Source organism: Neoarius graeffei, chromosome 25 (genome assembly GCF_027579695.1).
Source record: "Neoarius graeffei isolate fNeoGra1 chromosome 25, fNeoGra1.pri, whole genome shotgun sequence".
In the NCBI taxonomy this organism is placed as follows: domain Eukaryota; kingdom Metazoa; phylum Chordata; class Actinopteri; order Siluriformes; family Ariidae; genus Neoarius; species Neoarius graeffei.
Genome location: NC_083593.1, coordinates 3,676,241 through 3,692,082, shown reverse-complemented (window position 1 = coordinate 3,692,082; position 15,842 = coordinate 3,676,241). Strand labels below are relative to the sequence as shown.

At 41.4% G+C, this 15,842-nt stretch overlaps 1 protein-coding gene across 4 annotated transcripts in view; it reads right to left on the bottom strand.

Annotated features, from left to right (window-relative positions):
• Window positions 1–403: 403 nt before the first annotated feature.
• The window catches only part of kcnip1b (Kv channel interacting protein 1 b), a 31,838-nt gene continuing 16,399 nt past the window's right edge, over window positions 404–15,842 (bottom strand). For 3 of the 4 annotated variants that reach the window (XM_060909278.1, XM_060909281.1, XM_060909280.1), the window contains exons 2-8: window positions 9,691–9,815; window positions 6,518–6,587; window positions 2,669–2,739; window positions 2,472–2,579; window positions 939–1,043; window positions 779–841; window positions 404–451 (exon numbers count right to left, since the gene is read on the bottom strand). In XM_060909278.1, the coding sequence (XP_060765261.1) occupies window positions 404–451; window positions 779–841; window positions 939–1,043; window positions 2,472–2,579; window positions 2,669–2,739; window positions 6,518–6,587; window positions 9,691–9,815 (590 nt within the window). Of the gene's footprint in view, window positions 452–778; window positions 842–938; window positions 1,044–2,471; window positions 2,580–2,668; window positions 2,740–6,517; window positions 6,588–9,690; window positions 9,818–13,401; window positions 13,436–15,842 lie in introns of all 4 variants that reach the window. The other variant, XM_060909279.1, reaches the window with a different exon arrangement.

Below are 15,842 nucleotides of genomic sequence, written 5' to 3'. Positions count from 1 at the left end.
ATTAAGAAATAAACTTTCCACTAAGTTTGAAGTGCCCACTTTTTTAGCATATAGCTAAGTTGTAGAGCTGCAGAGAGAAGTAGGGGTTCGTATGCTCGGTATCCTTCTCTTTCTCAGGGAAGGAGGGAGTCCACAGTGTCCATTTCATCATCAGCCTTCATTCAATGTTTGATAAAGAACATAATCTTAATTGGCTGCTCACTGTGATAGTGTTAGCTTGGAGCTAATTAGTTTGCATTGAGAGTGAGAGTGTTGATCATCCAGACACATAAGCTATGCTCACACTTCACAAATGTAAACATTTCAGAAAGCATGTGCATATTTTTAATATTTTATTTTCCTCTGTTTCTATGTCTTTGTTTTTCACACATACTCTCTCTAGGTCTCTCTGTGCTTGTATTTTTTACATCACGTTTTCAAAGAGCTGCATGGACCTCATCATGGTTTCATCCTAAGTGGAAACAAAAAAGAAATACAGTGATGATATAGAATAAATATAATTCAGTAAAAATTGGAGTCATTACATTTCCACCATGATTATTTTCCATCAAGTGCCAAACACCAACATTCACCATCTAACACCACCATTCACCACCAAACAGCAACATTCATCAGTGTAATGCTTGTGTTTTGTTTCATAAAATCCAATAAAGGAACTGGCAACCCAAATATGGATGGTGGAGAACATTGTTTAAGTTTACAGCAAGGTTTGGTGGTGTTTAATGGAGAGTGTTTCATCACTGTGGGCTTCAGGATGCTGGAGAGAACTGGTACCTACTTCTTGGCATGCGAGGATAAACTCTTCCAACGTCACAACACCATCTTTGTTCTTGTCCATTTTCTGTGAAATCAGAAAGTAACAGTGTTCGTGCAGCAATTAGTATTTATTTTGTAGTGTTTATTACAGTATCATCGTGATTGATTTATACTGTACAGACCTGGAAGAAAGCATCTACATGCTGCTTGGGAACATCTCCTTTCAGAGCAGGATATGTGTACTTCCCCATCATATCATAGATCGCCTGCACAATCTCTGTCATCTCCTGATTTAAAAGCAGGGAAAAATTGGCCACATGTTATTTTCCAATCTATCATATCTCAATAAGTTCTCAATCATGAAGTTAGCTTGCTAGTTAGTTAACTACTAACATAGCTAATGTCCCTGCTCCTGTCTTGATTTGGTTCAGAAGCCAGAGGCCAGGCCAGATGAACTTGTGCAATCATGCGTCATCCGTCATATGTCTGTTGTCCGTCCACAATTTACAAAAATCGCTACTCCTCCTATAGGACTGATTGGATTTCAATCAAACTCACATACAATGTTCCCCAGGTGGGTGTGCATAAAAGTTCTCAAGATGGTGGTACGGTACCACCTGTCATATTTATGATTTTATGGGCATCTTGGCTGGTATGAGCTACAGCCTCATTGAGGCTATTTTTTTTAAAATTAATTATCATTTATTAATTTACATGTCAGTCATGGGGCGGCAAGGTGGTGTAGTGGTTCGCGCTGTCGCCTCACAGCAAGAAGGTCCGGGTTCGAGCCCCGTGGCCGGCGAGGGCCTTTCTGTGCGGAGTTTGCATGTTCTCCCCGTGTCCGCGTGGGTTTCCTCCGGGTGCTCCGGTTTCCCCCACAGTCCAAAGACATGCAGGTTAGGTTAACTGGTGACTCTAAATTGACCGTAGGTGTGAATGTGAGTGTGAATGGTTGTCTGTGTCTACCGTATGTGTCAGCCCTGTGATGACCTGGCGACTTGTCCAGGGTGTACCCCGCCTTTCGCCCATAGTCAGCTGGGATAGGCTCCAGCTTGCCTGCGACCCTGTAGAACAGGATAAAAGCGGCTACAGATAATGAGATGAGATGAGATGTCAGTCATGGTTCAAAACTATGGAGAATATTTTGTGACATCACAAATTATGCTGGGCGGCACGGTGGTGTAGTGGTTAACGCTGTCGCCTCACAGCAAGAAGGTCTGGGTTCGAGCCCCGTGGCCGGCGAGGGCCTTTCTGTGTGGAGTTTGCATGTTCTTCCTGTGTCCGCGTGGGTTTCCTCCGGGTGCTCCGGTTTCCCCCACAGTCCAAAGACATGCAGGTTAGGTTAACTGGTGACTCTAAATTGACCGTAGGTGTGAATGTGAGTGTGAATGGTTGTCTGTGTCTATGTGTCAGCCCTGTGATGACCTGGCGACTTGTCCAGGGTGTACCCCGCCTTTCGCCCGTAGTCAGCTGGGATAGGCTCCAGCTTGCCTGCGACCCTGTAGAAGGATAAAGCGGCTAGAGATAATGAGATGAGATGAGAAAAATATACATTTATCTTTTACCTAATGACCAATCAGAATTAGCCATTCAAGAAGAAACCATTTAAAATGAAAGTTATTTTTCAATTCTATTGTAATACAGTTCAAATTTCTTTATCCTGATCTTAAGTATGACATAAACAATACTGATGGAAATGGAACTTTGTCACGCACTTCTTTGCTGATGAATCCATCTCGATTGATGTCGTACAGATGAAAAGTCCACTCCAGTTTCTCCTGGACTGATCCCCTTAGGAGAATGGACAGACCCATCACAAACTCCTAATAGAGACCATATATTATAGTTTAAATCAGAAACAAATTACATAAATGTAAATATCAAATATTAAGTAGCGAATGTGTCTTTTTACCTCAAACTTTATGGAGCCATTATTCGTAGTGTCAAACGCATTAAACAGGTAGTGTGCATACGTGGTGGCATCTGGAATCAAGGAAAGGATGATGGGAGTCTTGAGGTACTAACTAGCTCTAAGAAATTTGAGCAGTGAGTTAACAAATAACAAATGTAGCACACCAAAAATTGTGCAAAATAGCATCATATATATTTGCATCCCCATGACTTCAGTCAGACTTGTACAGTTTGCTAATAAGCTGCTGAGCAAAGTTTGCTGTTGCATAATTATTTCTGTGCTCAAATGAAATTGTGAATAAAGCTCTGAAGACACACATGCTAGGTAGCCAGGAAATATAGTTACCAAACAGGGATAATAATTTAGCAAGCTATCGGGTCAGTCTTTTATACAGACAAAGAAAAACAATATTTACATTTAGAAATTTACATTTACCTCAGGAACATCATGTACCTCAGGAACATCAACATTTACATCAGAAACATCAGCATTTACCATAAGAATGTCAACATTTCCCTCATGAGGAACATTTACCTCAGAAAAAGCAACATTTACATGAGGGACATCAACATTTACCTCAGGAACATCAACATTTACCTCAAGAATGTCACCATTTCCCTCAGGAATAACATTTACCTCAGAAAAGCAACATTTACATCAGGGGCCATCATCTTTTACCTCAGAAACATCAATATTTACTTTAGAAAAAGCATCATTTACCTTAGTAGAAATAAAAATTTACCTCAAGAATGTCACCATTTCCCTCAGCAAGAACATTTACCTCAGAAAAAGCAACAATTACATCAAGGAGATCAACTTTCACCTCAGGAAAGTTATAATTTGTTTCAGGAAAATCACAGTCCCCTCAGAAACATCAACATTTACCTCAGGAACATCAGCATTTACTTTAGAAAAAGCACCATTTACCTTAGTAGAATCAATATTTACCTCAAGAATGTCACCATTTCCCTCAGCAAGAACATTTACCTCAGAAAAAGCAACAATTACATCAAGGACATCAACTTTTACCTCAGGAAAGTTATAATTCATTTCAGGAAAATCACAGTCCCCTCAAAAACATCAACATTTACCTCAGGAACATCAGCATTTACCTCAAGAATGTCACCATTTCCATCATGAGGAACATTTACTTTAGAAAAAGCAACATTTACATCAGGGCCATCAACCTTTACCTCAGAAACATCAACATTTACCGAAGTAAAAACCATAGTAGAATGAAGATTTCCCTCAAGAACGTCACCATTTTTCCTCAGCAAGTTTCCTCGTTTCAGGAAAATCACAGTCCCCTCAGAAACATCAACATTTACCTCAGAAAAAGCAACATTTACATCAGGGACATCAACTTTTACCTCAGAAAAATTATAAATTATCTCAGGAACATCACAATCCCCTCAGCAACATCAACTTTTACCTCACAAAAGGAAATATTTGCCTCAGGAAAATCACAATTTTCCTTAGAAACAATCTTTACATCAGGGAAAAACCAAACCAAACAGAATTTACCTTAAAAATGGTCAGCGTTTACTGTAGGAATATCACCATTTTACTAAGAAACCTCCCCCCCGCAGTCATATTTAGCGCCAACTGCTAAGCTTCCAGAGCAATACTAAGAAATGTAAGCACTGCATAAGAACTCATAAATGTTCTAATTCTGAAGTCATAAATATCACAAACATGTCCCATTTATATGGAATCTACTGGGAGACATGTTTAAAGGTCCCATGGCATGAAATTTTCACTTTCTGAGGTTTTTTAACGTTAAAATGAGTTCCTCTGACCTTCTTAAGTCACCCCAGTGGCTAGAAATTTCATAATGTGTAAACCAAACTATGCCAACATTTGAGAATGGCGCGTCAAAACGGCGCGTTGATAAACTCTTCCCTTTACTACGTCAGCAAGGGAGATGATCCCCATGCCCCCCCCCCTGGATTCCCACCCACCGTATGGATTGCCCACCCAGTTGTAGTGAGGAGACCATAGAGGACACAACAACATGGCATCACCTAAGCGAGCGAAACATGGAAATTGTGCTGTACATGGATGTGACAACACAGAAAAGAGTCTGTTTTTACTGCCGACGGGAGAGCCCCTGAAGACGCAGTGGCTTAATTTTATTTACTTCAGTAATACGCCGTCAAGTCTACCTAAAGGCCTCTGCATGCTCTTGCGACAAGGCTTTCAGAGACAGCTTTTCGCAGACAGTTGTAATTTATCGTTGAGTGGGGAGTAATAGGCGTGCGCAATGTTATTCACCGCTACAACTCAAGGGGGCACGAAGTCGCGAAATCGCTAGGAGTAGTTGGTGGGTGTGGTTAGTGGAGTGTTTATCCTCCAGTTACTTATGATGACTAGAACTGGAGTTGTATAGATGTACATACTTCCTCACTTCCTCGATCAACCGCTCTTCGTGCTGCTCCATCTTCGCTCGTGTTTTTAAAAATGGCGGTCGTGAAAACAAACAAACCGGGAAAGTAGGGAAGCGGAAGTGCTTGTACAGCGGATGTAGAGTGGAGCAATCAGAGCCTTCTTGTCTGCGACGCTGTCTGCGAGGCTTCTGCGGTGGTCACAATTTTTGGGAGGTGCGCGCAGAGCATCTGCGAAGGTGGGGGGGCTACGCAGACGCTATCTGCGACACCGTCTGCGAGGACTGCGTTGTCAGCATAAATTGGCCTTAAGACGGTGTATGTTTGTCGGAAGCATTTTCCTGATGAATGTTTCCACAACTTGGGACAGTACAGGGCAGGTTTTGCACATCAACTGTCACTGAAGCCTGGGTCCGTACTAAGCATCCCTGCCGCATCAGCCACAAACACTGAACAAGTAAGTGTATAACTGTTAAGTCGTTTTGCCGTGTTTTAAAATCGGTGCGTTTGCAATGGCTACATTAGCTGTGCAGCTAACCGCTTCCTGCAGTTAGCCAGGTACTCTGCACTACCTCTGTTATAATAGCCAATCAAAACAGTTTTTACAGAGACACCCATATTCTTTTTTTAAGTCACTCGTTCATTTTATTTGTTTGTTTGTTCAGTAAAAACCCAAACATTTGTTGAATTTATTTTATTTCCTCGCGTCGCACCTTAATGACGTCAGCGCGCGGTATTTTTCCCTGATTCTGGGCCGGGGTGTCGTGAGTGGCAGAGCAGCTCCATCGCTGCGATCCATTGAAAGTCAGCCCTAGATCCAATCTTTTGTCGGGAGCCGAGGTCGCGCGGGTGGCCCTCCAGCGGCACCGGCCGCCCGTGGAGGCAGCGGTTCTCCCAGGGGCGAGTTGGGGGGAGGAAACAGCAAAGTCCCCACTCCTCCATGGTAAAACTGCTCAGTTTTACCATGGGCCTCAGGCTGGAAAAAAACCGACAAAGTCCCAGTTTTACCATGGGCTCGAGTTGTACCATTTTTTTAGACAGGGCGGATGGACCAGGGCATTCGCCCGCCTGGCCGTGCCCGACGAGGAGCGCTCTTGGCCGGCTTGGGAGGCAGACGGCAGCCCCTCTCCCCATGGCACACCCCCACCCTCTACCCTTCCCCACCTCCATGCTTCTCATTAGCAAAACAACGCACTGGGAAAAGGGCTGAAATGGGGCTTTCTTCCAGGAGGCTATATCTATGTTCCGAGGGTTCATTTCGAGAAAGGCTGCGGATATAACATCCGGAAACCTCCATGATCCCATTTAAAGCATCAACAAACCACCATGCCATGAGTCCTTTAAGTTCTTTTACCTTTTCTCAATGGCTGTGAATTATAATAATTTCTCATAAGAATTCAAACACAAGGGGTTTTTGAGATGCACCAACTTAATTATCAGTGTAAAGAGTGAAGAGATGCTGTACCTCCATGAGGGAAGAACTGAGCGTAGATGTGTTTAAATGTCTCCTCGTTCACTACGCCACTTGGGCACTCCTGAGGAAGCACAGTGAAATAAGAGATGTGTCTTTTCATACTTGTGTTGGCAAACATTCATGTTTGTGTGGGTATGTGTGTGTGGGTGTGTGGATTTTAGCATGTAATTGCTTAGCGTTATGACATACAGTGGGGCAAAAAAGTATTTAGTCAGTCACCAATTGTGCAAGTTCTCCCACTCAAAAAGATGAGAGAGGCCTGTAATTTTCATCATAGGTATACCTCAACGATGAGAGACAAAATGAGAAAAAAAAAATCCAGAAAATCACATTGTCTGATTTTTAAAGAATTTATTTGCAAATTATGGTGGAAAATAAGTATTTGGTCAATAACAAAAGTTCATCTCAATACTTTGTTATATACCCTTTGTTGGCAATGACAGAGGTCAAACGTTTTCTGTAAGTCTTCACAAGGTTTTCACACACTGTTGCTGGTATTTTGGCCCATTCCTCCATGCAGATCTCCTCTAGAGCAGTGATGTTTTGGGGCTGTCGCTGGGCAACACGGACTTTCAACTCCCTCCAAAGATTTTCTATGGGGTTGAGATCTGGAGACTGGCTAGGCCACTCCAGGACCTTGAAATGCTTCTTACGAAGCCACTCCTTCGTTGCCCGGGCAGTGTGTTTGGGATCATTGTCATGCTGAAAGACCCAGCCACATTTCATCTTCAATGCCCTTGAATTGGAAGGAGGTTTTCACTCAAAATCTCACGATACATGGCCTCATGCATTCTTTCTTTTACACGGATCAGTCGTCCTGGTCCCTTTGCAGAAAAACAGCCCCAAAGCATGATGTTTCCACCCCCATGCTTCACAGTAGGTATGGTGTTCTTTGGATGCAACTCAGCATTCTTTCTCCTCCAAACACAACAAGTTGAGTTTTTACCAAAAAGTTCTATTTTGGTTTCATCTGACCAAATGACATTCTCCCAATCCTCTTCTGGATCATCCAAATGCTCTCTAGCAAACTTCAGACGGGCCTGGACATGTACTAGCTTAAGCAGGGGGACACGTCTGGCACTGCAGGATTTGAGTCTCTGGTGGCGTAGTGTGTTACTGATGGTAGCCTTTGTTACTTTGGTCCCAGCTCTCTGCAGGTCATTCACTAGGTACCCCTGTGTGGTTCTGGGATTTTTGCTCACCGTTCTTGTGATCATTTTGACCCCACGGGGTGAGATCTTGCGTGGAGCCCCAGATCGAGGGAGATTATCAGTGGTCTTGTATGTCTTCCATTTTCTAATAATTGCTCCCACAGTTGATTTCTTCACACCAAGCTGCTTACCTATTGCAGATTCAGTCTTCCCAGCCTGGTGCAGGTCTACAATTTTGTTTCTGGTGTCCTTTGACAGCTCTTTGGTCTTGGCCATAGTGGAGTTTGGAGTGTGACTGTTTGAGGTTGTGGACAGGTGTCTTTTATACTGATGACGAGTTCAAACAGGTGCCATTAATACAGGTAACGAGTGGAGGACAGAGGAGCCTCTTAAAGAAGTTGTTACAGGTCTGTGAGAGCCAGAAATCTTGCTTGTTTGTAGGTGACCAAATACTTATTTTACCGAGGAATTTACCAATTAATTCATTAAAAATCCTACAATGTGATTTCCTGGATTCTTTCCCCCCATTCTGTCTCTCATAGTTGAAGTGTACCTATGATGAAAATTACAGGCCTCTCTCATCTTTTTAAGTGGGAGAACTTGCACAATTGGTGGCTGACTAAATACTTTTTTGCCCCACTGTATGACGCCCCAGGTGTCTTACTATAGGCTGTAGCAAATGGATTTGCAACATGAGGGAGAAGGATCGCTGCTCATTTGTCAAAGAAAAACACAGAAGTACAGTTTTTACTGGTGATCTGATGTGAAACAATCTAGATATCTAGCTCAGAAAGCTAACAAGAGTCTATAAACTTCTCATCCCATCTCATTATCTCTAGCCGCTTTATCCTTCTACAGGGTCGCAGGCAAGCTGGAGCCTATCCCAGCTCACTATGGGCGAAAGGCGGGGTACACCCTGGACAAGTCGCCAGGTCATCACAGGGCTGACACATAGACACAGACAACCATTCACACTCACATTCACACCTACGGCCAATTTAGAGTCACCAGTTCACCTAACCTGCATGTCTTTGGACTGTGGGGGAAACCGGAGCACCCGGAGAAAACCCACGCGGACACGGGGAGAACATGCAAACTCCACACAGAAAGGCCCTCGCCAGCCCCGGGGCTCGAACCCAGGACCTTCTTGCTGTGAGGCGACAGCGCTAACCACTACACCACCGTGCCGCCCGAGTCTATAAACTTTTTTTATGAATTTGCTAACATGGGCTTGTTACATGCCTAGTTATTTACACTCACCAGCCACTTTAATAGGAACTTGTTCTTGATTCTAAGATTCCTGTTCTTGGCTGCAGGAGTGGAACTCAATGTGTTCTTCTGCTGTTGCATGCTGAGATGCTTTTCTGCTCACCATAGTTGTCAAGAGTGATTATATGAGTTACTATATCCTTCCTGACAGCTCAAACCAATCTGGTCATTTTCCTCTGACCTCTCTTATCAACAAGACGTTTCCACCCGTAGAACTGTCGCTCACTCAGTGTTTTTTGGTTTTTGCACCATATTGTGTGAACTCTAGAGACTGTTCTGTGTGAAAACCTCAGGAGATCAGCAGTTTCTGAAATACTCAAACCTGTCCATCTGGCACCAACACCCATGCCAGTTTATCTTCAACTGGCTCACACTTTACAGGGTTAAAACTCATCTAGATGATGCTGAGATTTGATATTACCTGAAGCATATTATCACTGAAGCATATTCCTGTTCTGATTTCTAGTGTCCTTTATCTGACGTTCATCAGTTTTAGGTCAAATATAGAAAGTTTACATGCCCCCTTTATTATTATTATTTTCTGTATGGAGCATTTTACAAAAATTTTGATCCTGGTTACAGCCCTGATCATTACTGCTCCATTTTACGTTCCAACTTAACAGCATTCTACTAAATGAACACAGTCTAGCAATCAGACAGATAGCCAGTTCATCATAATGCACTATACTGCGTATACTAATCACTTTATATGTGAGCAAAGGAATAGTGAGTGGCCGGACATACATTTTTAAAGCCCCGGTAGAGTACTTGAAGCTCTTGCTTGGTGAAATTCGTTTGCGCTTCCAGTTGATCAAGTCCTTCAGGCCGATGACACACCATGGTCATCTCCAACTCATCATCCACTTTATCTAGAGAGAAAAAGAGAGGGGAGGAAAGAGAAAGAGGGGGAGAGAGAGAGATTCACACAAATGTGAGTGCAGAGTCCATTTAAACGTTGCATTTTTGTATTAGCATGTGATTAGGAGCCGTATCTGATTACTGATATCTGGATAATGAGTGATACAATTACCCCCTCACATTTACACTGTGTAGGAAATCTTGCTGTCTGCATTCTGTATTCATAGAGATTGGAACTCAATATTTCTGCACTGACTCAAATAAGTGAGTTAGTTGGATGGTGTGAGTCGAACTGGTGGATTCTTAATGTTAGCTCATGGAGTTTCATAATCAAAACAGCACATACCTTACAAAACAAGAACCGTAGGATTATTTACACACACACACACACACACACACACACACACACACACACACACACACACACACACAATGCCTTGTAGGTCCGACTCTGGATGCAGGATGATGGGAAGACAGGAATCAGAGAAAATGCTGACTGGAATAGAAACTCTACTTGTTTTGTGTCCAAAAAAGCTCTGACTGAGCAGATATTCAACAAGGCAGAGTCTAATTAACACTGACTCACAGCTTACTCAATAGGACACTTCATTAAGAGCTCTCTGTTGTCGTTAATTGCTAACTTCGGATGTCTCTTCCTGTTTGTCTCATTCGCTCTTTTCCCGTCTCATGATTCCTGACTGAAAGCTGTTTGTTCATGCACGAAGTGTCATTCTTCCATGACTAAAATCATACATTGAGTTTGATCTTGAAAAACCAACATGCAACACACAAAAAAACTGAGATGCCAGTTAATTACCACGCATACATGTCACTTATACATGAGGTGTACTTTAATTACTGACTGCAGTCTGCAAGTTAATTACACCTTCTTGAAAATAATGCTGAGGTTATACCACAGTGCTATTGAATTGTGGAATGTTTAGAATGTACAACAAATTTATATTAATGTAATCATTCTTATATGTTATTGTTTCTATAGTAACAGCTCCACATTAAAGAATTAAAAAACATGCATAATCATTAATATGGGGAAGTTTTTTTTTTTCTCCAGAAAGAGTTGTTTATTTAACATTTATGGAAAGAGTCTCCAGTGTCAATGCTTTGTAACACTGCGAGAAAACTGAGGCTGGTCAGGGAACGACTGTTTATAGCTGCTATAATGCAAGTGAGAACAGGGATAATGTGCCATTCTTTAATAATTCCTGTGGTGTAAGAGGAATAAAACACTTGGGGTTGTGCTGTTATAGGAACACAATCAACACTACCCTGATCATTTGCTGATAATTTTACTCTAACGGTGCACCATGGAGGGTTTTTTGTGTCTCATTTTATTTATTTGATATTTTTATAGCTTGTATTGAAGAATGGTCATACAGTAATTTCACTTTTCCTTTTTCTTTTGAGGCTTTCAGTGAGCGGATGAACTTAAACCAAGCAAGAGATATTAACTAATTAATAAACATGAAACAACCCTTAATTTATAAAGTGAACAACCCCTGAGACCCAAGACCTGAAATTTACATCAAGAATTAAAATCTGTCAGCTGTTATAGAGGAATATGAGCAATAGATTAGAAGAGAAAACTGCTGCAGAGATGTGAAAGTCGCCTGACTGCCACTTTTCCCACATTTATTAAATTCTTTTTCCCTTATGAATGTCTTCTGAATCCTGAGTGCTGAATTCCTAAAACCCCTTGCGATAGATCAATCATGTTCACAAGATTCAAATCTTAATAATTTATGTTGAAACATTTCTAAAAACTTAACCAAGAAAGCAAATCAGGAAAATGTGTCAGATGGAGTGTATAAGCTACAGCACAGCGTTTCTTTCTCCAGTCCTACATTAAATCCGGGCTTCCCACATCACTTCTCTGTTTTCCTTTTTCCTTTCTCTCCACCCTCATTTCTAATCCCTCCATCTGCATCTCTCAGCTTCCGTTACCATAGAGACGCCTTAGCCGCCCTCAGCATCCGCAGTCAGTAAATAATAATCGCATACAACAGCTGGGAATCATGCAGAAGCTGTTAATGAGGAATAGCACTGTGATTGTCATGATCAGAGCTTGATCCTCTTGTCAGATCACTCTGACCTGCAGTTGTTATTCCCATCGGGAGATCAGCATCTTGACGGGTAGCAAGATTAGCTGAGATTTACCATTAGTGTGTAAATGAACCCTTTGTGCAGTTTGGTCAATTATCAGTGACGCAAAGAAAAAGATATTTTCAAACATCACCAATTAGCCCTGCCCAGGACACGTCCCCTGATTAATTCTAGCTCCTGTTTGACATGATTAGGATGGTTTTGTCTCCATTCTTGCTTTGTACTGTGCTTTTGTAAAATCTTACATCTGTTCCTACTGAAACAGAGTTGGTGTTTTTTTTTTATAAAAAGTTAAAAAGGTAAATTATATTGCTTCTTTTCACGAGCACCTGCGGGGAACTGAGAGAAGGCAAGGAGAAGGTGCTAGAAAAATGTAATAGATGAAAGTGAGGTGAGGACGGAAATGAGAATCACATTCAGCTGACAGAACAACATGGATGTCCCTTCAGTTCTGCGGGATTTCATTTATATTTATTTACAGTTTCATAATATTGGACCAAATTGTGGTTAATCCAGTGCAGTACAACCTTGATTCCAAAAAAGTTGGGACAAAGTACAAATTGTAAATAAAAACGGAATGCAATGATGTGGAAGTTTCAAAATTCCATATTTTATTCAGAATAGAACATAGATGACATATCAAATGTTTAAACTGAGAAAATGTATCATTTAAAGAGAAAAATTAGGTGATTTTAAATTTCATGGCAACAACACATCTCAAAAAAGTTGGGACAAGGCCATGTTTACCACTGTGAGACATCCCCTTTTCTCTTTACAACAGTCTGTAAACGTCTGGGGACTGAGGAGACAAGTTGCTCAAGTTTAGGGATAGGAATGTTAACCCATTCTTGTCTAATGTAGGATTCTAGTTGCTCAACTGTCTTAAGTCTTTTTTGTCGTATCTTCCGTTTTATGATGCGCCAAATGTTTTCTATGAGTGAAAGATCTGGACTGCAGGCTGGCCAGTTCAGTACCCGGAACCTTCTTCTACGCAGCCATGATGCTGTAATTGATGCAGTATGTGGTTTGGCATTGTCATGTTGGAAAATGCAAGGTCTTCCCTGAAAGAGACGTCGTTTGGATGGGAGCATATGTTGCTCTAGAACCTGGATATACCTTTCAGCATTGATGGTGTCTTTCCAGATGTGTAAGCTGCCCACGCCACACGCACTAATGCAACCCCATGCCATCAGAGATGCAGGTTTCTGAACTGAGCGCTGATAACAACTTGGGTCATCCTTCTCCTCTTTAGTCCGAATGACACGGCGTCCCTGATTTCCATAAAGAACTTCAAATTTTGATTCGTCTGACCACAGAACAGTTTTCCACTTTGCCACAGTCCATTTTAAATGAGCCTTGGCCCAGAGAAGACGTATGCGCTTCTGGATCATGTTTAGATACGGCTTCTTCTTTGAACTATAGAGTTTTAGCTGGCAACGGCGGATGGCACGATGAGTTGTGTTCACAGATAATGTTCTCTGGAAATATTCCTGAGCCCATTTTGTGATTTCTAATACAGAAGCATGCCTGTATGTGATGCAGTGCCGTCTAAGGGCCCGAAGATCACGGGCACCCAGTATGGTTTTCCGGCCTTGACCCTTACGCACAGAGATTCTTCCAGATTCTCTGAATCTTTTGATGATATTATGCACTGTAGATGATGATATGTTCAAACTCTTTGCAATTTAACACCGTCGAACTCCTTTCTGATATTGCTCTTGATACTATTTGTCGGCGCAGAATTAGGGGGATTGGTGATCCTCTTCCCATCTTTACTTCTGAGAGCCGCTGCCACTCCAAGATGCTCTTTTTATACCCAGTCATGTTAATGACCTATTGGCAATTGACTTAATGAGTTGCAATTTGGTCCTCCAGCTGTTCCTTTTTTGTACCTTTAACTTTTCCAGCCTCTTATTGCCGCTGTCCCAACTTTTTTGAGATGTGTTGCTGTCATGAAATTTCAAATGAGCCAATATTTGGCATGAAATTTCAAAATGTCTCACTTTCGACATTTGATATGTTGTCTATATTCTATTGTGAATACAATGTCAGTTTTTGAGATTTGTAAGTTATTGCATTCCGTTTTTATTTACAATTTGTACTTTGTCCCAACTTTTTTGGAATCGGGGTTGTAAATAAGGAGGAGAAGGAGAAGGAGGATTGTTCATTGAAATGGGAATGTAGTAGAGTTTATAATTAATCTGTTTAATTAAACTAGAAATAAACATTTGCTCTACAGTGCAGTGCTGCAGTTAAAACTGGATAATGAAAATACAACACCTGATATTGGCTTTACCCTTACGTATAAAAATGACCAACACACATTTCCTAATCATCAACTGATTTCCCCCTCTCTAAATTCAAAATTCAAGAGAGCTTTATTATCGATACGTCCATATACAAATATACAGTGCGTTGAAATACCGTTTCCCTCAGTCTCCCCATAGTGCATTTATTGAGAAAATAGAAGATTACAAAACAAGGTAGATAAATAACTCAATCTATAGTTGTCTAAGTAAACATTTACCTCATTGTCATTCCTGCCAAACCTGATCCAGGCTTGAGGCGAACCATGTTTGGTTGACTTGGCCAGAATTGCAGCAGTAGGGTGGCTGGTTCCTTTCTGCACACTCACACACATCTATGGACAATTTAAAGCAGCCACTTAAACTAACTGCATGTCTTTGGACTGTGGGGGAAACCAGAGCACCTGGAGGAAACCCACACAGACACGGGGAGAACATGCAAACTCCATACAGAGAGGCCCCCCGTTGGCCACTGGGCTCGAACCCAGAATTTTCTAACCGTGAGGCGACAATGATAACCACTACACCACTGTGCCCCCTAAAAATTTAACCAAGTACAATAACCAACATAAATGACAAGACGTTCATGTATATTTGCTGGAAATTTTTATTTCCTGTCTTTAAAATCACCTGAAACTCCATTAACTCAACTGTCATCAACAATGTTTTTATCTTTGATAAGCTTTTGCTGTCATATAGCCTGTATGCTATAGAAACTCATCACACTCGCACTGATCATCCCTCAGCTCTGCAACGTAAGGTGAACGTTAGCATTTGGTTTTCTAAAGATTAGAACCTTTAGAGAACCAAATGCTAACGTTCACCTTATGTCTCTGTTACTAGGGATTTCACCTTGGACATTTTTAAAGCTCCTGCAGAGCTCCTGATGCCAAACAGCCAATTTGGCACTCACAGGGGAGTGTGTGTATTCACAAGCAGCTGTCTGCTAATGCAGGAATGTTGGAATGCTAATGTAGATTCAGACCACAGTGGCTAACTGTTTAATTCTAGATTCTGACTGGTCAAGACGTGTTGATTATATCTGACAGTAGTGCAGCTTCAAACCACAGGTTTATATAAATGCGCTCATTCTAATATATTACAGTTTCTATCGTAACAGCATAAAGTGTTTTTTTTTTTAAATGTGTAGTCACTGATATGGTGAAGGAGTCTCCAGTAACAGTCACAGGTAAAGCTGTACGTTTTTAAGCTGAAGTTTTCTGACATCTTCAGGGCAGAGGGGTTGACACTTCTTTGCGTTTTCTCAGTAACATGAGTTATAAGTTGTTTTTTTCTTGTCAGCTTCAAAAGATGTTTAAGTGTAACTATAAACAGATAAAAAATACCTTTTGTTTTTTCATAAATTAAAAAAATTGTGATCATTGGGCAAAATGCTGTGGTAAAAGTGGAATAAAACACTTCACGCATCACACCAGTCATCATCATATTACATTCCTTCCTTGGGTCTGCCCACTATTTTACACTTTTAGCAAGATAACTTATATACCGACTGTTTGTCCATACTCATTAAAGCAAACCTGGAAAACAGATTTTGCTCAAGTGAGACATCATCCTTCACAGTGTGTCTTTTCTTAGACAAGTGTATTCATA